Raw genomic sequence first — 24515 nt, 5'->3', positions numbered from 1 at the left:
CCCCCGGCCCGGCCCGGCCCCGCCCCCGGCCCCGCCCCCGCCCGCGCGGCGGGCCCCGCCCGGGCGAAGGCAGCCGGCGGGCAGGGCGCGGGGCCGCGGCCGGGGAGCAGAGCGGCGGCGGCGCTCGCGGTGCTGCGGGAGGCCCCGCGGGATTTCACCGGCTGCAGCTGCAGCTGCGGGGAGCATCGGGGCGAATCCCCGGGGGGGAGGCTATTTTGGACCCGGCCGAGACTGAGCCGAGCAGCTGCGAGGCGGCCGCGGGCCCCGAGGGAGAGGAAGCACCTTCGCTGCGGCTTCCTCCGGCCTTTCCTCCTTCCGCGGGCCGAGTGGGGCAGGGGCGGCGCGCCGGGGCAGCCGGAGGCCTCGCAGGAAGCGGCGGGGCCGTCGCCCCGGGAGCCCGCGCGCGGCCGGCCCCGACGTGCCCCGGCCCCCGGGCTCGGGGCCGCGTGCGCCCGCGGCGCTGGTCGCGGAGCCCGGCCGCCCTCTGCCCGCCGCGAGCAGCAGCGGGGCAGCGGCCCGGGAGAGCCTCCTGCGGCAGCCCCCAGGCCGGGCCTCGGCCGCGGGCGCCGGGCGGCCTCTGGCGTGGGCGTCTGCGGACTGGGCGGCGTGCCCCCGCGCAGGGCCCTGCCCCGGCAGGCCGGAGCCGCCCCGGGCCAGGCTCGCGCCCGCTCGGCAGCGGGGAGAGCAGAGCGCCGGGGGCCCGCCCGGGGTCGCAGGTGCCGGCCCTGCTCCTAGGCACCGTGCGCGCCCCAGTGCTTCCCGCTGCCGCAGCCCGGGCTGCAGGGTGCCACGTGCCGGGCGCCCCACGCCGCTGCGGGGCGGGGGCTGGTGCTGAGTGCAGCAAAGGGGACGTGCTACCAGGCCCCCGGCCCTGAGCAGGGCAAGACCGGGTTTCAAAGCAAGAGCCCCAGTACCTGGGAGCGGGGCAGCCAGCCGGCCACAGACCCGCTTGTGGCCCAGCAGCAGCAGAAGGCAAGGGGCCTCGCTGCAGACGGGCCGCCGACGCCTGAGTGCGCTGGGTAGAACTGGGGGGCTGCTGGCGGACGCCGGACCCCCCTGGAGATCCGCATTGCCCCGTGCTGGGAACTAGATCCACCCCGAGAGGGGCTGGCTGGCCTGGCAGCATGGGCCCACGCACAGAGTGCATCTAGCGCTCCCTGCGCAGGCAGGGGTCGGCGTGGGGACCTCAACGCGCTCTGGGCACGGGCTCCTGCCAGCAGGACACACTTTGCAGCTGCAAGCCAGGGATGCCTGGATCCTGCTGCCACTGCCCAGGCTGGAAGGCCAGGGCTGCTCCCTGGCACTGCTAGAGATGCAGCAGCTGCCGGCGCATCAAGGAGGAGACGAGCCTGGAGGTTTCAACCAAGTTTACTGCCAGCTCTGTGTGCACCAGGGAAGTGGATGTGACATCCACACCCATGCATGACCCCCCAAATACTTATGCAGCAAAGAGATGAGCCCGGAGAGTTGATCGAGTTTATTGCCAGGTCCAGGTGCACCGGGGAAGTAGATGTGTCCCCTCACTCATGCATGACCCCCAAATGCCCATGCAGCATCGGTGCTGGCTGCAGCTAGCAGGCGCTGGCTGGGGTTGCAATGGGAGCCTGCGTGCAAGCGGCCAGGGATATTGGAGCCTGCTAGTGCGGGAGCCGGGGGGGGACGAGCGCTGGAAGCATTGCCCTGCAGCGGTGACTTGCCCCTCGCTGCAAAGGAAGCTGATGGGAGAGGAGGGGGCAATGTGCCCGGACCTCACCTGGAGACCCCCCAGCCCCAAGCCTCCAGGGAAGATGAGGTGCCCGGTAACTGCATGCTCCCAGCCCTCCCCCGCTTGGGGATGACGGTCCCCTGCTTGCCCCCTTGGAGTGCTTGGCTGCCCAGGCTGCGCGGAGAGCACCTGGGGCTGTGTTGCTGCTGTCCTGAGAGTCAAGGGCTTGGGTGCAAGATCAGGGCTGTGGGCTCCCCTGTAGCGAAGGGCACAGACAAGCCAGGCACTGGGGTGGGCAACTGCACACACTCTGCTGGACAGACGGACACCCAGGACAGACTCGATGAGTGGCGGGAAAGTTCTGTCCCTGGGCACTGTGGAGGAGGTGTTCTCTGCACACAGCCAGGGCGGAGATGGGTGCAGGGAGCGAAGTGTCGAGGGGAGCCGGGGTCGTCTTTGTCACCTCAGCAGCCTCCTTTGTCCCGGTGTCAAGAGCAAAAATGGGTCCAGCGTAACCCAGGGGCAGCCAGAGCCCAGCGGGGGCCACCGCAGCCTTCCCCCCAGGCCGGGAGAGCCAGCATCTGGCCCTCAGAGCAGAGCTAGCAGGGCAGGGGCCAGCAGGAACAGCCAGGCGCCAGGCCCTGGCGTGGGAGCCCTGCCAAGCTGGGCGTAGTACTCGGCGACGGCCACGTTGGGGTTGGCCTGGGCGGTGCTGAACCACATCTGGATGCAGCGCCCGCTGCCCCGGTGCTCTGTCGTGTATTTGTAGGATCCAGACCACAGCTTCTCGCACAAGTCGGCCGGCCGAGGGAAGACCAGCTTGAAGAGGCGGCACGTGGAGCCCCGGGGGCACTGGTTGCTTCCTGGAGAGGCAGAAGGGGACGGGCAGCAGCTGGCACAGGATGGACCCCCTGGGTCTTTACTTTGGTCTGGCTGAGGGAAGTGATGCCTCCTTCTCCCTAGGACCAGATTCTCCCAGCCTCCCAATCCCCCCTGCGCATGGGCCCCTAACTGTGGGGCTAGTGCTGTGTGGGTGATCTTGCAGCCTACCAGCTGGCAGGGCTAAGTGACTTGCCCAAGGCTACCTGGGCCATCGGTGGCAGAGCCAGGAAACAGCCCCAGCTCCTGCTTGCTGCTACATGGGAAATCATGGCAGGGATCTTGGGGGCAGTCTAAGGGCAGGGAGGAGGATGCTTTGGTCGAGAGCATTGTCTGTAGTGGGTGCTAGGCCCTAGACCGGCCTTGACCCCGCCCCCCTCCCTCCCGTGTGGCCGGCCCTGCCTGCAGCCAGCTCGTCTGGTCCTGTCTCCGGGGCGCTTGCTGACCTGTTGTCCAGTTCCAGCCCTTGTGCCAGTTCTCCTTGCAGGTGTAGGAGTCCTGGCAGTCGTCCCACCACTGGTCGCAGTCCTCCTTGCACAGCGGCACATTCATGATCCGCTCCTTGCGCCAGCTGGTGTCTGTCTGCGGGGGCACAGGGCTGTGAGCCTTGGGGCACAAGCCCAGGGCTGCCCAGTCCCCCCACAGGAGCCCCAGGGGCTGCCGGGAAGCCAGAGCCCCATGGCATGGCACTCGGCGGGGCAGGGGGCAAGGAACTGAAACAGGAGAAGCTTGGGACCTCACCCCCCAACCCCAGTTCCCTGTTTGATCTGCTGCTCTACTTTCTGCTCCCTGCCCTATCAGCCACCGTGCTACCTGTCCCCTCTCTGATCCACTGCACGCCACGCAGAGCCTGCCTGTATCATGCGTGGCACCTGTGCCACAGGTTGGCCACCCCCAATCTTGCTAAGGCCTCACTGAGCAGAGCTGCACCGTCCCAGTCCACGTCTACCCCTCAGCCCTGCTGGTGCAGCCTCAAAGCCCGACGCTAGTTTGGGCGGCCGCATCCCTTGGTCGACTCATGCCCAGCCCGTGACCCACCGGGTCCCAGCTCCTCCGGCCCAGGCTGCTGCCCCCCGCCCTCCTACCTTCACGATCCAGGGCCCCAGGTTGGGGGAGCACTCGTAGAGGCAGGTGTCCTGGATGAAGTGGCGCTTGCACTTGTCCTTCATACCCCCGCAGTGGTTCCAGTTGAATGAGTACAGGTAGGACTGGTCTTTGTGAGCCTCCACGGTGGTGTTGGCCAAGCAGCAGGCGTTGTCCTTCCAGGGGGTGCACTGCCAAGGGAGCAAAGGGCCCGGTGGGTGCATGGCTGTGGGGGGCAATGGCAGCACTGCTCCCTAGTGGCGGGGGCAGGTTTGCACCCGCGTCTCAGGGGATGGGGGCAAATCTGGCTCTTCTCCCTAGGGAAAGCCGCTGCAGTGACAAGCTGGGAGCACCAGAGCAGGACTGGGGGAGATGGGGGCATGCAAAAGGCAGAAAGGCCTGGATTTATGAATGAGGGGTCACAACATTTATGAACACACAGTCTGCCAGTTTAAAACTTAGCAGCAGGAAGTTCGTTTCCCGCAGCATGGCATTCAAACTGGGGAACACATGGCCACCAGATGTGGTGGAAACTGTGAGTTCAGCCCAATTCATCCAGGGACCAGACGCGTGCTTGGAGGAAAAGGGCATTGGTGGCTATTGGGCAAGAGGGTGAGGGTATGGCCTCTGCATCAGAGCTTCCTGGACCTTCAGTGCTGGAGGCTGCAAGAGGAAGAGGAGCAGAGGAAAACCCCATTCCTGCTCCCTTCCAGCCTCTGCTCTCTGCACCCGCATGACAAAGGGATGGGGCAAGATGGACCCAACCGCGGTTCTTACGTTCCCCAAATGCTGCTGGCACTTCCTTTCTCTTCAGGTGCTAATTATCCAACCACAGGCAAGGCAGACCCCTAAATGGGGGCAGGTGCCTGCATCCCTCTGTAAGGCCAGCGTCACCCAGGGTATCGCTGAGCCAGCGGGAGCGAAGCCAGGGCTCTGGGTGTCTGTCCCCCGCGAGGGAGCAGGGAGTGCCAGGACCCCTGCTCGGGTGGCAGAAGGGGCCCTGTATGGCAGCTGGCTTGTGCTCAGTTTGTCACAGGAGTCTCCCCTGGGGGTCAGCATGGCCGTCCTCGAAGGCCGTGACAGCTGGCCACAGAGCCAGACCCCAGGACCTGGGGTTTGCCATGGCCCGAGGCACCCAGGGTGGGCGATGACAGCCCCCTTACCTGGCTGTACAGCTCCCCCTCCGGCCCCGGGTTGGTCTTGTGGTGCTTGGCGTCCATGCACACGTTCAGCATGTCCTTCTTGGCGGCCTCAGTGGTGCAGGCGGCCAGGAGGCCCAGCAGGACCCACCGTGCTGCCATCTGCCTGCCACGGAGCAAGGGGAGGATGGTTACAGCCCACGTGGGCCAGAGGGCCGTGGCATCCAGCGCCATTCGCTCCCACCCGTGGGCACCCTCCGGTGACACAGGATCAGGCGCTCGCTGAGGGCACGAGCCAGACAGGCCTGGTCCAGGGATCTCGGCCAGATACTACTGGGCTTGAGCCAGGGACACAGCCGGCCCCAGCCACGTGCAGGGAGCAGCATGCCTGGCCCGGGTGGACTTGCCCCCGTGAAGCGGTGGAACAGGGAAGGGTTTTGCTGGCACTGCCAGACACCCGTGCCCCCTATCCTTGGCCGCCAGAGCAGGCAGTGTGCGCTCCTGGGTCACCCTCACCCCGTCTACCGGTTTAGCCATCTCCCAGGTCTTGGCTCCCACGTGCATGGGACGAGTCAATCACTGAGCTTTCCCCCCATACCAGCCGGGGGCTCGGGGCAGCTCCTCCTGCCCCGTCCAGTCCTTCCCCCTGTCCGCGAGCGGGCTGTCCAGCCCTGCAGGGTACCCCTGTCTCACCCACAGGGCCCTACACAGCTGCACGAAGCAAATCTTTTTCTCAACCACCTATTTTGCTAGAAGCTGCCCCCTGCCCTTTGGCAGAGCTCAGCGGATCCAGGATGCGGCGGGCTCACTCCGATAAGACACGTTCTCCTTGAAATGCCACCCCCACGCTCCGGCTCGTCCGACCCCTCTCCCACCCACCCCGGAAGAGCCAGCACCCAGCCAACTTTGCTCCTTGCATCGTCCCCCGACCCCCACGGCTATATCAGCCCGCCCGACCCCACCGCTCCCCACCCACGTGGCATTTTGCTAAGCGCCCTTGAAAGCTGCCAGGCGCTGGGGGCAGCTGGCAGCGGGGGCAGAGCGAGCCGACTGGGCACCTCCGTCCGGCTCCAGATCGCAGTTAGGAAGTTACCTTGAATGCAGGCGACCCAAAGGCAGGCAGAGAGCTGGGGGCACAGGGGCAGCCGGCAGCACTGATCCCAAAGCAAGCCCGCTTCCCATCTCAAAGGTCAGCTCCCTGCCCAGCCCTTGGCCAATGATTATAAGGGGAGTCCCCCTGTGCCCAGCACTGTGCCGTGAACTTTTTTCTTTGCTCCGCACCGTGGTGGGAGATAAGGAGGACGAAGGATGCCTTGTGCAGGCGTCGGGCCACCGCGGTGCTGATCCAGGGAAAACACAGAGGCTGATCCCCTGCCTGGAGAGGTGGGGGCCAAACATTGCTGCATAATCTCCAAATCTTGAACTATAACAGCCAACACCCACAAAGCAAACACGGACGCTGGGGAAGAAACAAACCCAACAAGCCAAAAGCCAGGGATTGAGTCCAAGCCTCCCTCCGCTGGGGATGAATTAGGAATCAGCTCATTGAGGAATAAAAGCATGAGTTAGTTGGCTATACAGGACTATATAAGCCATCGGCGGCGGGAAGCCACATTACCGGTCGTGCAGTGCCACGAATGGACGTGCCTCTCCACGTGCCCTTGCACGGTGCTCTGAGACCGAACTCGATTGCATCAGGGAAGGGAAGGAGGAGATACCACAATCCTGCCCAGGCCCCAGTCATCATGGCTTTGCCAAAAGCAGAAATAGAAGTGCGAGCCCTGCAGATTTTTGTTTTCTGCTAGAGCTGAACGGTCCTTGCTAAACACTTCTTAAAACAGTAGAGTGGGTAAAGCACGGCGCAGGGTACAGCCAGGCCCTGGATGGAGCTAGCAAAGCTTTGGGGGAGTTTGGCTGGCTGCACCCCAGCGCTAGGAGAGTCTTAACTGGACCACACGGGCAGATTTTCCCTTTTTTGTCCTGCAGGAAAAATACTAGCGCCATCCTCCCGTGGCAAATAGGTGGAAATCTCTGGGTTTCTCTCGTGAATCCTGTGCGGGTGTTTCATAGACATTAGGTTTCATAGATTTCATAGACATCAGGGCTGGAAGGGACCTCGGGAGATCATCGAGTCCAGCCCCCTGCCCAAAGGGCAGGAAGTCAGCTGGGGTCATAGGATCCCAGCAAGATAAGCATCCAATTTGCTCTTGAAGGTGTTCAATGTAGGTGCTTGAACCACCTCCGCTGGCAGACTGTTCCAGCCCTTGGGGGCTCGGACAGTAAAGAAATTCTTCCTTATGTCCAGCCTGAAATGGTCTTGCAGGAGTTTGTGACCGTTCGACCTCGTCATCCCTTGGGGCGCTCTGGTGAACAGACGTTCCCCCAGATCCTGGTGGTCACCCCGATAAACTTACAGGTGGCCATCAGATCACCCCTGAGCCTGCGCCTTTCCAGGCTAAAGAGCCCCATGGCTCTCAGCCTTTCATCGTAAGATCTGTTTTCCTGACCTCTGATCATGCGCGTGGCTCTCCTCTGGACTCTCTCAAGCTTCTCCACATCCTTTCTGAATTGTGGAGCCCAAAACTGGACGCAGTACTCCAGCTGCGGCCTCACCAAGGCCGAGTACAAGGGGAGAATGACGTCCCGGGATTTGCTCGAGAAGCATCTATGGATGCACGCCAGCGTTTTGGTCGCTTTACTAGCTGCAGCATCGCATTGCAGGCTCATGTTCATCTTGTGGTCAACGATGACCCCAAATCTCTTTCTTCTGTAGTGCTATCCAACGTAGCACTGCCGAGCCTATACGGGTGCTGCAGGTTTTTCCTCCCAAGGTGGAGAACCTTGCATTTTTCGGTGTTAAACACCATCAGGTTCTCGTCTGCCCATTTGCTGAGCTTGTCCAGGTCAGCCTGGATCACCCGCCTATCTTCTGGCGTGGATGCTTTGCCCCAAAGTTTGGTGTCATCGGTGAACTTGGCCAGTCCACTCCTGACTCCAATGTCCACAACATTAATGAAGATGTTGAACAGGATGGGTCCCAGGACAGAGCCTTGAGGGACCCCACTGGTCACAGGGCACCACGATGAGTGACTGCCATCAATCACAACCCTCTGGGTCCGACCACAGAGCCAGTTTCCCAGCCAGCGGACCGTGGTGGAGCCAAGGCCACAACTGGCCAGTTTGGCCAAGAGGTGATCATGGGATACCAGATCAAAAGCTTTTTTGAAGTCAAGATATATGACATCAATCTCTTCTCCCTCATCCAGATGATAGGTCACCTGGTCGTAGAAGGAAATGAGATTGGTCAAACAAGACCTACCCGCAACAAACCCGTGCTGGCTGTCCCTTAGGATGTTAGCCTGGGCCAGTCCATCAAGGATGGCCTCCTTAATAAACTTTGCTAAGATCTTCCCCAGGATAGAAGTCAGGCTAATGGGCCTGTAGTTAGCCGGATCCACTCTCCTCCCTTTCTTGAAGATCGGCACCACATTGGCCTTCTTCCAGTCTTCGGGCACTACACCAGAGCGCCAGGAGTTTTCCAAGACCCGTGCCAGGGGCTGGGCTATGACGCTCGCCAGCTCCTTGAGTACCCTGGGGTGCAGGTTGTCAGGGCCGGCTGACTTGAAGGTCTCCAGCTTCTCAAGGTGTTCCTTCACGAGGTCAGCATTGATGGAGGGTAGGGGATTCCCCTCACCCGGCTCTCCCTGTCCCATAGCAGGCATGGGCATCCCGTGTGACTGATGAAAGACTGACGCAAAGTACCTATTTAATAGGTTGGCTTTTTCCTGGGCGTCAGTTGTCAGTTGCCCCATCTGGTTTAGCAGGGGTCCAACGTTGCCCTTGCTTTTCCTCCGGCTCCCCACATATCTGAAAAAGGGCTTTTTGTTGTCCTTGATGCTTGAAGCTAGTTGGAGTTCAGTTGCAGCCTTGGCTTTCCTGCTTTGCTCCCTGCAGGACCGGACCAGCGCGGAGTAATCCTCCTTGGAGGTGAATCCCGTCCTCCATCCTTTGTAGGCTTTCCTTTTTAGCCATAGGAGGTCCACTAGGTCCTTGGAGAGCCAGGGGGGCTGCTGTGCCTTCTTGCTGCCTTTCCTCCGTGTTGGAATAGATTTAGCTCGTGCACTGAGGATCGCTTCCTTGAGGAGCAACCACTCTTCTTGAACTCCCATCTCCCTGGGGTCATGGTCCCTGAGGGCCTGACCGACTAGCCTCTTGAGCTTGTCAAAGTCAGCTTTTCTGAAGTCAAGGACTTCTGTGTTGCTGACTGACTTGCCAGCTTTACGGCGGATGGTGAAGGTGATCAGCTTATGGTCGCTGCCACCCAGCTTCCCATTGATCACTAGGTCGCTGATTAGGTCGTCCCCCGTAGCCAGTACCAGGTCGAGCAGCGCTTTGCCTCTCGTCGGCCCACAGACTTCTTGAGTCAGGTAGAGGTCATCCACGCACGAGAGAAAGCTTTGCGCCCGCTCGGATTTTGCTGAGTGATCTTCCCACGAGATGTCCGGGTAATTGAAGTCACCCATGACAGCCAAGGTCCTGGAGCAAGCGGCCTCAGTCAGTTCCCGGGCGAACTCCTGGTCAAGCTCAGGACTTTGAGTGGGAGGTCTGTAGTAGACTCCCACCGTTGTGTCCTCTGTGCCGTATTCCCCACGAATTTTTACCCAGAGGGTCTCTAGCACACCAAACTGTGCTTGTATTGTGCTGCACCCTTAAAAGGATCTGACAAAACCCCGATGGAGGGACACCGGGATGAAAAGGGACCCCGAGGCCAACCGTGCAGGGTGTGGTTACCCCCCTGCTACAGCCTCACGTGCCTGGGATAAGGCATGCCCTTAGCAATACAAAGTGGGCAGCCCCACACATGAAGAAAGGCCACGGCTGGCTTCCCCCCACCCCTGGGGCCTTCTGCCGAGGGAAGGGGCTTGATCAGTTTGATCCATGAGTCTAGCGCCACGTCTGCTCCTCCCGGGTCCTGTGGGCTGAGCAGCATGACGCTGGAGCCTGCTACGCTCAGCGAGGAGCATGGCCCAGCTCCCACCTGCCTCGCGGGAAAAGCCCTGCCCGTGCGGAAAGTACATCTGCTCCTGGGCTGAGGTCGGATCAGCGGGTCCCACAGTTTTGCCCACCGAGCGCCGCCCACACGGTGCCCGATTCCCTTTGCTTTTGAGCCCCTCGATTTCCAAAGCTGCCAACTGGCTTCTCCCCCTGCCCGCGCCCAGCCCCTCGTCTCTGCTCATGCACCCGGCTGCGTGGAGCGACTGCTCCAGGAGGCCGAAGCAGCTTGCACGGTGGCTTTTTAACCCCCAGAACAAAGGCAGGGGAAGGAAGAGGAGCAGCAGCGGAAGCAATCGGGAAGAGCGGAGAAGATCCAGGGGAGGAGGCCGGCGTGTCCCATGCCAGAAAGGAAGGTGGGCTGGCGGGGCACCGCAGCACCGGCACGGGGTGGAAGCGCACACTCTGGCACACGGGTTGCAGCAGTAGCAGGCCTGGCACAGCGTCAAGGAAGAGGAAAGGGAGCCAGGTGGGGAGAGCAGAGAGCCAGGAAGACACCGAGCTGTCCGGCCGGCGCGAGCCAGAGCCAGGGAAGCAGTCATAGCATTAACAGGATGGGCTGAGGACAGAAAAGGCCCATCACCACCTCAGAGAGGGGCAGGGAGATGCTCCCTGATGACAGAAGGACCTTACTGGGCCCATTTGAGGGTTGCAACGTGATGGGGGCACAAAGGCGGGTACCCCTGGGATGTGATGGTCCCAGCGAGGGGATGTAGCCGGTGGCTGCTTTGGTCCCATCCTCTCCCAGGGAGTGCAGGGGAAAGGGCTGGGCTTTTCCCAGCCACCCTCTCCATGGATCGGGGCAGCTAAGGTCAGAGCTGACGCAGCAGGAGACACTGCATGGTGGCCAGGGAGCAATCTACTGATAGTCCAGAGGCTGTAAAAGGGAAAAAGAAAGAAAGCACCATCTAAGATAACCACCTCCCGCCTCGCCCCAGGGCCCAAGCAAGGAGAGGCTCGCGTTCTTCCTCCACCCAGAGAAATGTTTTGCACTTGAAAGCTCGCCTCACTGCCTCCCGGCCGTGCAGTTGGTCCAACAGGCAATCTCACCCCAAGAAACCCTCGCCCCCCGCATAATCCTCAGCCTGCTAGTGCTACTTGCAGGCGAGCAGGGAGGCCTGGCGAGAGCCAAGAACAGGATGAAGACTGCCTGGCAGGGCAGGGCTGTCCAGACCAGGTCACGCTCCAGCCCCTTCTTGGAGAAGCCCCAAGCCTTTGTATAATGCTGGTAGGGGCCGATCCCCAGGGGGTATTGCCAACTCCAGCGCCTCGAGATGGTGATTTCACCACCTTTCTTGACACATCCCAGGTGGCACCGGCTTTCTTTTTCAGAGGCACAATGCTGCTGATGGGCTCAGCCTGACCGGTGATAACGCCCGGTGCCTTCCCGCCAGAGCTGCTGGCTACCCAGCCCCACGGTGCTCTGCCCTCATCCTTACGGCCTCACGTCCTATGGATTTCAAAGCATTTCTCTAGCTTGCCCAGACCCCTCTGAATCCTGATCCCAGAAGCCTTCCTCAGGTCCAGGTACATCACGTCTACTGCCCGATCTCCCCAGCCGCTCCCGTCACCAAAGTAAACCATGTGGCCTTGTCCTTAATGCATCCACCTGCTGCTTGTCGCAAACTGATGGTCAGATGATGTGTCCCAGCCTCTTCCCAGGAACCGCAGCAAGGCTGAGCGGTTGTAAAGCCTCCAATGCCCTTCTCCCCGCTTCTTAAGGACAGGCACTCTTGTTTTCTCCTTTCCACTGGAAACTCCTCTGCCCCCAGCCTCCCTCGGCTCCGAGATTACCCCAGCTGGGCTGAAGTTCGCTGCTTTGAAGGCCGCTGACTTATCTCAGCAATCTCGAACCTGCTCACGCCCTGCCAAGCTGCAGATCTTGCTCCCTTATCACTGATGCAATGTGTATTGGCCATGGGATCACAGTCCACCCAGAATGTGAGAAATGCAACCCTTCGGCCTCCTCGCAGTATCAGTGATGAGCTTTGCAGAGTGCCCGGACTTGTCCTCGCCCCGACTGATCAACCCTGGTTCTGCTTTGGTGTTTCAGGTGCCCCCGGGCCTCTCACTGCACTCCCTGCCACAGGACAGCTGGCCCTCATGCCTTTCCAATGCCTGGCCCAACATCTGGCTGCTGGGACACACTCATCAGGGGTCCTCCTTGCCATGCCAGATTGTCCCCACCCCTGTGGCTCACCCTCAGTGTCCGCTGGGCACAGGTAGATGTCACCAGGGCAAGTGGATCTTTCCTCTGCCGTCTCCTCCTCGCTCTCCCACTCTGCCCAGGAGCATCCAGGCTTTTATAGCAGCTTCTGGCAGGAAGATGCCCACGGGGGCACCCCCATCTCCAGCCACACCCTGCATTTCATGCTGCGATCCCCGTGCACTGGGTATTGCAGACACTTTGTGATGCAAGCACAGCCAGAGTTAGCCAACAGCTCGGGGAGAGCCGTCTGCCTCCAGATACTCCATCATTTCCTCACTTGCGGGGTGAGTGCTAGGGCAGCCCGAGAACCGGGACGGGGCCAGCCTGGGCACTGAGCCACCACCTCATCAGCATCCCTGGATGCACTAGCCATTTCCCCAAGCAGTTGTTTAACGCCAGCTATAGATGCTCCATCTCTTTGCCCTAGATCCAAAACATGCTGCAGCTGGGGCAGAGTTTCTTGAGGCACCTGGTTTCCCATCGGGGCAGGTGAATAGCAACCACAGACCTCCTGGCTGGCACATCCGTGGCCAGTGACTTCTTAACGATGAGTCTGGAAGGACCCAGCGGGTTGATGGGTCAGAGCCGAAGTGCTGCATAATGTCTCTGTGGCCCGTCTCAAACAGGGTGTGATCAGCCCTCCCTCCATGGGAGAGAGGCATCCCATTGTCCCATAGCATCAGCTCATTCATCCTAGAAGGGCTGCAATGGATGTCCAAAACCCCCACCCTTCCTGGTCCCTCCCCAGTGTTGTGAAAAGGGGAAGCTGGAAAGTGCAAGGCGTGTACAACGCAGGCTGCTTCAGCCGGGAAGGAGAAGGGCCTCCCCAAGCAGAAGGGTCCGGCTGGAGACGGTGCGAAGTCGGGCTGAACGCTTGACACCCCGTGCAAAGCATGATGGGGATGCGGTGACTTACCATGATGCTAGGAAAGGCTCTGAGCTCGGCTAGCTCTAGCAGAGAGCATCTCCCGGCACACGAGACCTCCAGCAGTTGCCGCTCCGTGAGCAGTGGCTGGGGTGGGAGCACCCAGCGGGACTCGCCTCCCTCTGCTTTTGTCATCCTCTAGTCCCCAGGGCATCAAACTCCTTTGGCCCCTTGGTCTGGATCCAGGCTGCAGGGGTTCTCATGGGCCACACCTGGATCCACCTCTGGCAGGGGGGTTAACCCCTGCAGCTGCCTGAGCCACTGTGATACCTCAGCAAACTACAGGGATTACGGCATCCATCACTCATCCCACCGCCCCCAGAGCGCAGCCCAGGGGGGCTCTGTAGCCGGGAAGCCGATAGCAGGCCGCGCCCCTGGATTCCCAGCCGCTCCAGCAGCCCCAGGGCCCATGGGCTGTACGTGTGACAGCCCTGCCCTAGCCCAGGAAGCGGGAGCTCTGTGCACTCGCAGCCCTGACCCAGAGCGTCGCTTGTGCCAGCCGGACGCTGAACGCCTGTGCTAGTTGGGGCCGTGCCCTGCTTGGTCGTGGCACGTTGCTAAGTGCCGGACACGGCTGTTCCCTCTGTCGGCTCCTGTCTGGGTGGAAGCATAGCTAGGGTGGTGCATAACGAACCCTGTTTCAGGGTTAGGCGTACAAGGGTTTAGCCAGCTTGTACCACTCCAGGTGCCGACAGATGGAACAGCTGCAGGCTGACAGCTTTTGGAGCAGTCAAAACTTCCCCCCGTCTACAGCCAGGGCTGAATTCAAAGGGCCACTGCCACTGTAGCCGGGGACCTGGAGAGGGATCCTTTCCAGTTCTCTGCCACAGCAAGAGATTTCCCGATCGAAACCGGACCAGAACTGCTTCCAGAGCCTCGAGCAGGTAGGAAAACATCCTGGAGAGACACTGCAGGGTGGGCTGGACCTGGGGCTGTCTGCTGTTGCACGGTTGTGTGACGTGCACCAGTGTCACAGTGTGGCAGAGGTCTCAGATCTGCAATGCAGAAAGCCTCAGGAGGGGCAGCCCAGGCCTCAGAGAGCTGCCTTTCCACAGCTTATCTTCCTTCCCTGCAGCAACAGGGCAAGATGAGCAAAAGCAGCTGATGAGGAAGTGGCAAGAGTCATTCCCTTAGGTCAGGGGTGGGCAAAAGGCAGCCAGCCAGCCCATTCTTTCCAGCCCATGGGGCCGCTAAAAAATTTAGAAAATTAATATTTATCTGCCCCTGGCTGCCTGTCATGTGGCTCTTGATGGCTTGCCAAAACTCAGTAAGCGGTCCTCCGCCCAAAATAATTGCCCACCCCTGCCTTAGGTAATCTCTGGGGTCAATCACAGCCTCATCCTTATCATCGTCCCGTGTACAAGCGCCTGCTCATCTGGGGCAGTGGCTGGCTAAGCAGAGCGACTTGCTGACAGGGGCAGTTCTGGTCTGCTCTGGGAGCATTGACACACTGGAAACCACAGTAACACGTAGGAAACCAGAGGTAACTAACGGTGATAGGCAGCAGATGCAGAGGCACACAGGGCCCAGCCCTGCTGCAGAGGAAACCATATGAAGCCTGGGGCAGGGGTGGGACTCAGGCCCGGGGAAACAGGCAGGAACTTTACTTCAGGGGAAGATCAGTCATGTGTCCTCTTCTCATCAAGTTCATTCTGGGGAAGCTCTTCTCTCAATGCAAATACACAGCACCTGCCCTGGACAGCGTGGGAGAGGCCTGGTCGAGTGTCCATAATACAGAGCGAGCTGGCTACAGAGTAAAATCCTGGGGAGACTGACCCATGCGTGGATGTCGAAAGCGGGGAGAGCAGATAGGGTGGTGCATCATCACATACAACACGCCACCTATTTTTCTCCAGGCAAATAGAAACTAGAAGCTTTACTAATAAGCAAGAGGCCTAGCACTATATTATTCAGTTTAAGATTAAGCAAAAACTCATCTAAATCTACTGGGACAGCCACTAATTGCTAAATTATACAGTAATTAAAAAAATCACAAGCCAGGCAAAAAAAAATATTTAAGAAGTCAAAAGAGATTATGCTGTTAGTGCTGTAGTCATTATAGTTACATGTATGTCTCTTATTCAAAATCGTGCAACAATATCTAGCCTTCTTGAGTTTCTTGACGGCACCTTCAATACTTCACTGTCAGTCATTAATACTGCTACCCCGAGTTAAGGATTTTAGCTAGAGTTAAAAACAACCTGCAGGGATGTGGAATACAGGAGAGGCATTCCCAGCAATGGAGAAGAGACAGCAACACTGCAGAAGAAAGGATCATTTGAGTAGGGGAACATGAAGACCATTAACGAGGAGTGAGGGTCTTTAACACGTAAGGAGTAAAGAGAGAGCAGCAGGAACCAGGCAGATGATAATGAGCCATGAAGTCAATTGACTCCCTTAGTGGTGCCCAAATAGAAATGCCACTGCCTCTCCCATACAGCTGGTTTTACAGTTTGGATAGAGCAGGAATCAAAGTAGGGGTGCAGCTGCACTACTGCACCCCTCTAGATCCACCTCTCGGCTGCCCCTACAGTAGCTGTGTTGTGGGTTATAGGTCCCAAATGAAATGGCCCACCAAGTCAGCATGGTTATGAGCCTTTCTATGACAAACGAAGTGCCCGGGGGGGGGGGGGGGGGTGATGCAGTCACAGCTGGCTGCCTTCACCATCCTGCCTACGTGCCCAGATCCCCATTACAGCTGGTTGAGCTGGAAGCAGCCTTCAGCTCATGTCCAGAGCAGGGACTCAACGTGTCCAGAGCATCTGGCCCCAACGCAGCAAACAGGGCCAGAGCTGAGGTCTAAAACTTCCAGAGAAAGAGAGACATGCAAGGCCACACATGATGCTACATGACACACCTGGCTCCCTGCAGGGTGAGAGGGATGAAAGGGGACAGGTGCAAGACAAGTGTCCAGGTCCTATAAAGGACTAGTGAGCACCAGACAGTGGCTTGATTTGGCTCAGCGGAGAAGAGGGAGCGAGGCCAGGAGACAAGTGATGCAATCGAAACAACCAGCTGCAGAAACAATCTCCGCAGCAGTGTCGGGAAGGAGAGGAGATGGGGCAAGACTGGCCTTTCTGGAGGGCACGAGGGGGCAGGTGCTGACGTGTAAAGTGATGAAGGCTGGCATGACCCTTTGGGCTGCAGGGGCGGAGAGGGAAAGCCAGAGATCTGGGCACGTCCATGTGACCTTGCGCCAGGCCAGGGAGCAGGGCCGGGAAACATACCCCACCCACTCTTTCTCCTGTGGGCCAAAGGCCGGAGAACATCAGACAACGGCTGAGAGGCACAGACCATGCCCAGGACAGAGAAGCAGCATCAGCATCTCACCATGGCATGGATCAGGCATGGCGTGCTTTCAGGGCATGGGCAGGGTAGCACAGGCAGGCCCTTAGAGGTGCAGCGTGGAGGGTCGGTAAGATTTGGGCACAGCCTGGACGCTGGGATGCAGAGAAAGGGCTGAGTTTTATGGGCCAAGCACAAGCTATGGCCAGAGTGACAGGGTGGGGAGAAGAGAGCATAAGCGGGGCTTCCTTAGCCAGCCAGAGGGAGAAGGGACCTGGCTGAGGATACCCTGATGACCGAGGACCTCATGGAAACCCATGGGCTGCATCCAGGTAGGATGCAGGGATGCCCAGTTGAATCAGAAAAAGCCTCTTTGCACCGCCATCGACAGGTGCTAGCTCCGTCCTCACACTGGGGCCTTTTCTAATACCCCTGGCACATGACAGAGGTGAGATGAAGAGGTGCCAGTTGCAGCAGTGACCCAGGTAACCCACGGTCCGGGCAAGCGAGCCCTTTACTGCAGATGATACAGGTGCAACTGAAGGCTCACAGGGGGAGGGCAGAGGAGGGCAACAGCGTAATCGGAGCTGCAATCTAGGCGGGCTCCCTGCTGCATCACCAGGCTGGCACTTTCCCAGAGCACCACGGCACAGGGGGCTGGCAGAAGGGAGCGATGGAGTTACGGAGAGGGGGCTGCATGCAGATGATGGGGTACAGGAGTGGCCTTGAGCTAGGCTGCGTGGCACAGCTGGTGGAGAAGAGGCAGCCTCATCCCCTCCCAGCTCCATCCTCGACCCCCCCAGGCAGCTCTGGCGAAGTGACTCAGCCTTGTGCCTTGGCTCCTGTTCTCTACCATGGCGTGTGTTTCGCGGCCTGGGTCCCAAGAAGAAAGTGCAGCCTCTGCTTCTTGGATGGGGACAGGGGAGCACGATACACCTCTCCAGCACTGGAGCGGAGGGAGCCAGGGCTATGCCAGGAAGGGCTGACAGCTGAGCAGCAAGGCCCTGCTTTGCACTGAAGCAGGCTTGACTTACCCATGGGGCAGGTGGGGTCTTGGTCTGGCATCCCACCTGAGCAGCTCCAGTGCTAAGGGGGGCCGAGCTGCTCAGGTGGGAGGTCAGACCCAGACCCCATCTGCCGGGCGGGGAAGTCAAACCCCCATGTTCCTCCATCAGCAGGGGGTATTTTGCCACCTCCTTAAAAGAATAACAGATTTTTCCAAAGAGCAAGGAAAAACCTCATCTTCAGCTGACTCACCCTCTTTGTCCTGTCTAAGCTGTGAAACAGCAGAGTGACAGCTAACAGACAGCACAACTGCTCAAAGAAAAGTTAGCTTTGAAGACTAAGACCTGCTAAAAAGGAGACAGGAAGGTTAACATCTGTGGGGTGGAGAACAAGGAGCTATTAAGATAGGTGATTCCCTCGGCTGCCAGAAGATTAACAGAACAGCTGCTGCAGTGTGACGGAGGAAGCAAAACAGAAGAAGAAAATCAGTTTCCCAGTTTAATACACGCAGCCTAATTTTTCTGGGGGGGAGTGCATGTTGTTTGCAAGAAAATATGGTAGAAACATAAGCAAATATGGTATCTTTTTGACACTGCCCACATCCCACTCAGCTTGGGCAAAGAGCACCATCAAAACCTGAAAGAAAAGGATGTCAAGCACGAATAGACCATTAATTCTTTCACTGCCTGAGATGAAGGCAGAGGCATGTTTTAAGCCCCATGTGCGACTGAATTCCTGCTGGGCGCAGCTAACAGCCAGCCAGCTTATCACAGATAGCAACACGGTAATGAACGCTTCAGAAACATATCATGAACCTCAAAGTAGCAAGAGGGAAACTGAGGCAGGACTCACAGACAATGAGGGTGGGACCTCAGGAGGTTGCATCCGGTCCAACTCCCTGCTCAAAGCAGGACCAGCCCCAACTACATCATCTCAGCCAAGGAAGAGATTGAAACACTTACCCCAGGGAGCAGGGACATCCAAGGCAGGGTTAGAACCAGGGAGTGCCATCAGGCCGTGCTCCCTGCCTTGCCACCTGGGTAAGCACAGAGCGTCCTCAATGATCAACTTACAGTGGCAGTGCAGTGGAGTGTGCACTTTTCCTGTGGGGGATGCAATGCTGCAGCAGCAGCTCTCACGGCTTCGACTGATTCACGGAGCAGGTCACCGAGACGAAGCAAAGGGTACAAACCCCCTGCCTACTACTGCGAGGTGGCTCTAAAATAAAGCACAACCACAGGCGCCGTGGCTGAATCGTGAGCCCGACAACACATTTGTGAGGCACGCCCCCCTCCACGCAGACATGCACACACTTGATCCCAATCCTTGAGCTGACGCAACTTTCCCTGCGGCCAAGCGCAATCACCCATCCTCAATGCAAAGGCAGCCAGAGGGCCGGGCAGACTGTGCAGCTAATGATTCCTCAATCTAAGGAGCATTTCCAGGGTGGCTTTTCAATGCAGTGCATAGAGGAAAAAAAATCTCTGCAAGATGTTTTCCTCTACTCACCACTGCAGCAGCTGGAGCTCTGAGCCAGCAGCTTGCTGGAGTGGGGGGGTCTGCTACAGTTCCCGGATTTCCTCTCTGCTGAAATCCTGCTCTGCTATCCTCCAGCCCCTCTTGCCACTACCCTCCCACCCCATGCTGCCAGCTCCCCACCTCCAGCTGCCCCACGCAGGTCAGAACCCAGGGCCCGTCTCCCTCTGGTCACCATGCTCTCTCGCCTCGCTCCTTTGGTCCTCTCAGCGCTGGACCTGACTCAGCACCAGCACTGCAGGCGTGAGAACCGCCGTCTCTCCTGCTGCAGGGCTTTCTCTATTTAACACCGCCCCCTCCCCGCAAGCCCCTCTCCCCATCCAAGACGCTGCGTCCTCCCTGACAGCATTGTGCACTAATCCGATCTGTGCATCAGAGCTCTAAGCCAGCAGGGATGGGCTGCAGTCATCCTAATATTCAGGGCTGTTTGCTCAGGTCTGTCGAGCTGAATGGAGCATAATAAAGCTTTACCCTTTTCCTCTCGCTGCTGCGGGTCCTCCCTGTGCCCCACAGCAGCAAACACTGCCTGTGAAACCCACTGCATCGTAGTAGGTTTTGCATGATGCACGGAGGTGCCAGGGCTCCCAACTACCCCATACCAGCCTCGGGCAACTCCCCTTCAAAGCTGGCGGGGACCAGACCAGGGAAGAGAGTGATTTAGGCGAGAAAAACAAGCCGGGGAGAGCAGATGCATGCTGTCCTGTATCTGATGGGGCCATAGGCAAAGACATCCTTTAGGCAGCTGAAGAAGCAAAGCAAAGTCATCAAGCTGGACAAACTCCCTCTGGGAGTGCTTCTCCCGATCTCAAGGAGAGGGTGGATCTGTGGAAGACTCTGTTATGGCCTTTATGTGACACCACAGGGAAGTGAGATGATAGATGCATTGGAGATGGCACAGCTCAATATTGCCAAGAGGCCTTAGAAAGCTCTGACAGCAGCCGCTCCTCAAACTGACCCTGCTAAAGACACAGGCAACACGGACCACGCCAGGGCCAGGATTAGCTGCCAAAGCAGCAACGTCTGTCAACCCAAGTCCCCTGAGGGCATCCCGAACAGCCTGAGAGCGACCACAGCGCTAAGGGTGAGCCTAGAGCAGCTGAAACCATTGCATGTCTGGCAGGGACGCGCCCCCAGGCTGCGGGCTGCAATTATGAACCTAGGCTGTCTGGACATGGGAGCTGATGCCATCCTCATTCCTGAGATGTCCAGGCCTGCCTGGGCCCATCTGAAGCTGCATCCAGGAAACCGTTGGCCCCGATCCCTGACGGGATGCTGAGCGAACAGCTTCTGCGCAAGACAGCACCCGCGTGAGACAACCTATCTACACTTAACCTTCCCCTCCGCCTGCTGTCTTCTCCCTGCAGCTGGAGCAGAGCAAAGCCAAGTGGGGTGAGGGCAGTTGTGGGCTGTCCGCTGTGGGTTCGGGGCTTCCTGCCCTGCTGCCTTTCCCTTGAGAGCCTCATGCTTGTCTGGCAGCGGGGAGGGCACAAGTCGCTACCCCCATTGCTGCCAGGTGGGCAGGGGACATGTGGCAAAGGAAAGGCAGCAGGGTAGGGAGCCCCAAGCCCGCAGCAGGCAGCCCGCATCCACCCTGTGGACAAACCTGGGCGCACGTGCCCCCCTGTCTCACTCCCATGCACCGCTCTGGCTGGGCAGCACCCCCAGCCCCTCACTGTGGGGGCCACAATCTGCATTCCCTCCCCCCACCCCCAAATGCCCCTTTCCTCCATAGCCTGACCTGCCAGGCGCTGCTCTCCACGCTGCCCAGCTGTGCTCCTGGCCACGTGCACCTACACGTGGGCACCCTGTGCCTCGGTCCCGGAGGCCCCAAGCAGGACCTCTTACGGGCTGGAAAGCTGCCTGCCTGCAAGTGGAAATCCAGGTATCCGCCCCCCCGCCCCGATTGGCACGGGCTCGTTTCAAGGGTGAAGAGGAAGTCAATGAGATTTCTGAGTGACTCATAATACAGGGACTAGGTACATGAAATGAGCTTAAAACAACAGGACGTTTGTTTCCCCCCCAGCACTTCATTAACCACAGAAGCACAGACCATGGGGGCTGGAAGGGACACCAGGGGGTCATGTCTAGCGCAACCCCTGCTCCAAGCAGGACCAGCCCCAACTGCATCATCCCAGCCACGGCTTTGTCTCGCCAGGTCTTCGGGATGGAGATGGCGCCACCTCTCTGGGGAGCCCGTCCCAGTGTTTTACTACCCTCCGCGTGAGAGCTTTCCTAATACCCAACTCAACTTTCCTTGCTGCAGCTCGAGCCGCTCGCTCCTTGTCCCTTCACATGCCCCCACCGGGAACAGCCCCGGGCCGGCCCAGGAGCCAGACACCCCCTGCCCCTTGTTGCAACCCGGCTCCATTGGCGGCCTGAACCCCGGCGGATAAACCCCACGTGCAGGGCGCAGCCCGGGGCCGGCAGCTTACAACCGGGGTCACCGACTCGGGTCCAGGGGGCTCCATCGCACCACGCCAGGACGTGAACGACACCGAGCCCAGAGCACGTGTCGGACCAGGAAGGCGAACGCACGCGACGGCCGCATTTTAAAACCCGCCGGACTCCTGCACCCATCACCCTCCACATTTCACGGTCGTGGTCATGACTGCCCAGCACTGCACCTCGAGGTGTTCTCGTATCGAGATGGGCAAAGACAGGATGCCGTGCCACTGCCACGCGTTGCCCTTGGTCGCGTCCCCTGACGGCGCACCACGTGACGCGCCGGGACCCATGTGACGCGGCAGCGGCAACTTTGTCCCGGGCGTCTCTTCTGCGCAGGCGCGTGAAGACGTTACTTCCGCGGGGGAAACTCCTTCGCGGCGGCTGGAGCTATTCCGGCGGCGGGTGAGTCGCGCGCTAAGGGCGGGGGGGTACTCATACGTCACTTCCTCCCTCCTTAAAGGGTTCCTCCTCCCCTCCCCCATCTGCCCCCCCGAAGCGTCTCACTACCCCCCATCTGCCCCCCCACTACCCCTCCAAAGGACACCTCTCCCCACATCGCCCCCCCCAAAGAGTGACCCTGCCCCCCAAGGTACCCCTGCCCATCCCCCATCTCCCCCCCAAGGGTGTCCCTGCCCCTCCCCTCCCCTCCCCCACCCCTAGGGCATCCCTCTGCCCGTCTGCCCCCGTTGCTCCGCAGGGGTCCGCTGAGCTCATACCGCCCCCCCCAGTGCCCCCCCAGGAGCCATGTCGACGCTGTTCCCGTCGCTGCTGCCGCGGGTGACGGAGACGCTGTGGTTCAACCTGGACCGGCCCTGCGTGGACGAGAACGAGCTGCAGCAGCAGGAGCAGCAGCACCAGGCCTGGGTGAGCGCGGGGCGGCCCAGGGGCCGCTCCTCCCTGCCCTGTCCAGGCGCGGGGCCTCGGGGGCGGCGAGTCGTGAGGGGGGCGACAGGCTCTGCATGTAGTCAGGACACCGCACCCGAGCGGATGCCCAAGTGCCCCAGAAGCAGCCGCATGTCTCCGTCCCCAGCTCTGCAGGCCTCGAGTGCTGCAGGTCGCCGATGGTTCGGGTGGTTCCTCTTCCTTGCCCGGGGCTGCCCTGGCAGGGCTCGAACTCACGCGGTCCTTGCCCCGCGGCTTGGTGAGCCGCATGCCCCGTGCTGACTCCTCTCCATTCTCTCCCCAGCTCCAGAGCATCGCGGAGAAAGACAATAACTTGGTCCCCATTGGGAAGCCGGCCTCAGAAGTAAGCATCGTGCACCCTCTTTCCGTGCTGCCGAGTTTCCCCTGTTTGGAGAGCACGAAGCCTTTGAGTTGTGGTGTTAACACCTGCAGTGTGTCAGGCATATTATTTCAGTGTGCACACCCCTCCCTCCCTTCTGGATCCTGCTAGTGCAACAGATCACACGCCTTCATACCAAACAGCTGCTTTCCAAGGGCGTTTCTGGAGGGGCTGCTCGCGCGTGGGTCCTTGGTGAGGCGGGGAGCAGGGTTGAGCTCCATTCAGTGGCTGCTCGAGTCTGCCCCAATGCCCCCACGGGCACATGGGACCTGCTGCCTGCCCCCAAGAAGGGAGGGGAGCTCTTCTTTGCCCCCCTGCTCCAGTATGGACAGGAGGTCATTCTGAACCGGGACTGCCCCTGGGCGATCTTTCCCATGAGGAAAGGGGCAGCTGTGTCCTTCAGTAGGGGCACATTTCACTGTGGGGTTAGGGGGGCATCTCTGCACCCTGACAGGACGTGGGCAGGTGATTGCAGGGTGGAACTAGAGGCCATGGGAAACCTGCGGGTGCTGAGTGGTGGGTGAGGTCCATGGGCTGGGCATGGGTGCAGGGGTCCCTGGGCCGTGGGAGAGGGCTGGGCTCTGACCGCTGTGGTCGCCCCCGTACCTACAGCACTACGACGAGGAGGAGGAGGAGGATGATGAAGATGACGAGGACAGTGAGGAGGACTCGGAAGATGATGAGGATATGCAGGACATGGATGAGATGAATGACTACAATGAGTCCCCAGACGACGGAGAGATCAACGAGGTACGTGAGGTGGGGCCAACTCAGCATCCTCCCAGCGTGGGCAGGGGTCCTGCAGGGCAGAGGAGCACGTCCCCTTCCCCTGCCCTGCTGCCCTTCACTGCCACGGGGCAGCAGGCTCCTGCTCATCCTGCTCTGGGTCTCCTGAGCCAGTCTTGGTCCCATGTACTGGGCTTTCCCAGGGTGAGGCAGCCTGCAGAGAGCCCTCCCGGCTCTCCTTGTAGTACCCCATCTTGGGGTACCTTGCCTCCCCACTCTGCTGCCTATGTTTGCCTGAATGACAGGCGAACCCTGTCATCTGAGGTCACGTAGACCCTTGCCCACACAGCCTTTGAGCCCACCCAGCCTTTCCCCCTGCCATCACGCTGCAGTTCTCCTCAGGGTCCTTCCTGTCCCCGGGGTCCCTGCTAGCAGTGGGCTCACTGGAGCCAAGGGAGCAGCTCTGTTGTTTCCTCTTTCCAAGGTGGACATGGAAGGAGCAGAGCAAGATCAAGACCAGTGGATGATCTGATGCAGCGGCGGCCTGGCCAAGCAGGAGGCTGCTGACATCTGCTGCCTGACACGCTGAAGGGTTGGGGGAGAACTCTTCCCCCAGCTTGGGATGGGAGTTTCCAAGGGGCCCCGGCTGGCCGAGGAAGGAGCACTGGGCCCCGGAGGATGTGGCACAAGTGTCATGGGAGCTAGATGCTGGCTCCATCCTGGGCTCTGCAGAGAGCCGACTGGAGGGAGGCTCGTGGTGCTGGTGCCTGGACCCATGCCCAGCCACTTCACACGGAGGCAGCGCTTGTTCCCCACTGACCCTGCTGGGGTTGGAGGGGCAGTTGGCATGGGCCAGGCAGCAGGGCCTGGCTCTGAGTGGCCAGAAAACCCCATCCTAGAAGTGTTGGGGATCTTCTAATAAATGACTTTTTAAAGAAATGCCTTCCCAGTTTTTATTAGCAACATCAGCGCTCCAGAACTACTGTGCAGGCCTTGCTGTGTGTCGTACGTAGCCAGTGTGACCGTGTTTTCCCCTCTCCCAGGGCTCACAACCTACAGAGCTGTTCTGATGCTGAATTCTTCCCACAGCCTGCCCAGGGCTGGTTCCCACCACTCCCATAATAGTAATAATGCATGGTTTCTAGCCTACATGATCCATCAGGTTGATGTCCTGCTCTGCGGTGAATCGGAGCTGCTCAGCTGAGCCCGTAGGCACACAGGGGCTAAGAGCGTTGCCCAAGGGG

At 59.7% G+C, this 24515-nt stretch overlaps 2 protein-coding genes across 13 annotated transcripts; one reads left to right on the top strand and one right to left on the bottom strand.

Moving 5' to 3' along the window:
* Positions 1-1352: 1352 nt before the first annotated feature.
* LOC149875492 (folate receptor gamma-like) lies at positions 1353-21618 on the bottom strand. 12 transcript variants are annotated; one of them, XM_090030863.1, is made up of 6 exons: positions 18942-19094; positions 18356-18500; positions 4831-4972; positions 3670-3858; positions 3031-3166; positions 1353-2568 (listed from the first exon to the last, which is right to left on the bottom strand). In XM_090030863.1, exons 3-6 carry the CDS (start codon positions 4966-4968, stop codon positions 2294-2296), a joined length of 738 nt encoding a protein of 245 aa, XP_089886989.1. In that variant the 5' UTR covers positions 4969-4972; positions 18356-18500; positions 18942-19094; the 3' UTR covers positions 1353-2293. The 12 variants fall into 12 exon arrangements, with proteins under 12 accessions (XP_089886989.1, XP_089886992.1, XP_089886991.1 ...); XM_090030866.1 differs by having other exon boundaries at positions 4831-4968; XM_090030865.1 differs by having other exon boundaries at positions 18994-19075.
* On the top strand, positions 21541-24210 carry ANAPC15 (anaphase promoting complex subunit 15). Its single transcript, XM_090030870.1, has 5 exons — positions 21541-21665; positions 21992-22127; positions 22450-22509; positions 23158-23295; positions 23756-24210. Exons 2-5 carry the CDS (start codon positions 22008-22010, stop codon positions 23801-23803), a joined length of 366 nt encoding a protein of 121 aa, XP_089886996.1. The 5' UTR covers positions 21541-21665; positions 21992-22007; the 3' UTR covers positions 23804-24210.
* Positions 24211-24515: the final 305 nt, after the last annotated feature.

This window comes from Crocodylus siamensis, chromosome 1 (genome assembly GCF_052110815.1).
Source record: "Crocodylus siamensis isolate JL-2025a chromosome 1, ASM5211081v1, whole genome shotgun sequence".
Classification (NCBI taxonomy): Eukaryota; Metazoa; Chordata; order Crocodylia; family Crocodylidae; genus Crocodylus; species Crocodylus siamensis.
The sequence above is the reverse complement of the archived record's forward strand: the minus strand, read 5'-3'. Positions and strand labels throughout refer to the sequence as shown.

Coding starts and splice junctions, on each gene's coding strand:
- ANAPC15 (XM_090030870.1), top strand. CDS start 22,008: ATGTCGACGCTGTTCCCGTCGCTGCTGCCGCGGGTGACGGAGACGCTG. Junction 22,128..22,449: donor AGCAGCAGCACCAGGCCTGG/GTGAGCGCGGGG, acceptor TTCTCTCCCCAG/CTCCAGAGCATCGCGGAGAA. Junction 22,510..23,157: donor TTGGGAAGCCGGCCTCAGAA/GTAAGCATCGTG, acceptor CCGTACCTACAG/CACTACGACGAGGAGGAGGA.
- LOC149875492 (XM_090030859.1), bottom strand. CDS start 6,204: ATGTTTGGCCCCCACCTCTCCAGGCAGGGGATCAGCCTCTGTGTTTTC. Junction 3,859..4,830: donor AGGGGGAGCTGTACAGCCAG/GTAAGGGGGCTG, acceptor CTCCCTTGGCAG/TGCACCCCCTGGAAGGACAA. Junction 3,167..3,669: donor TGGGGCCCTGGATCGTGAAG/GTAGGAGGGCGG, acceptor GTGCCCCCGCAG/ACAGACACCAGCTGGCGCAA.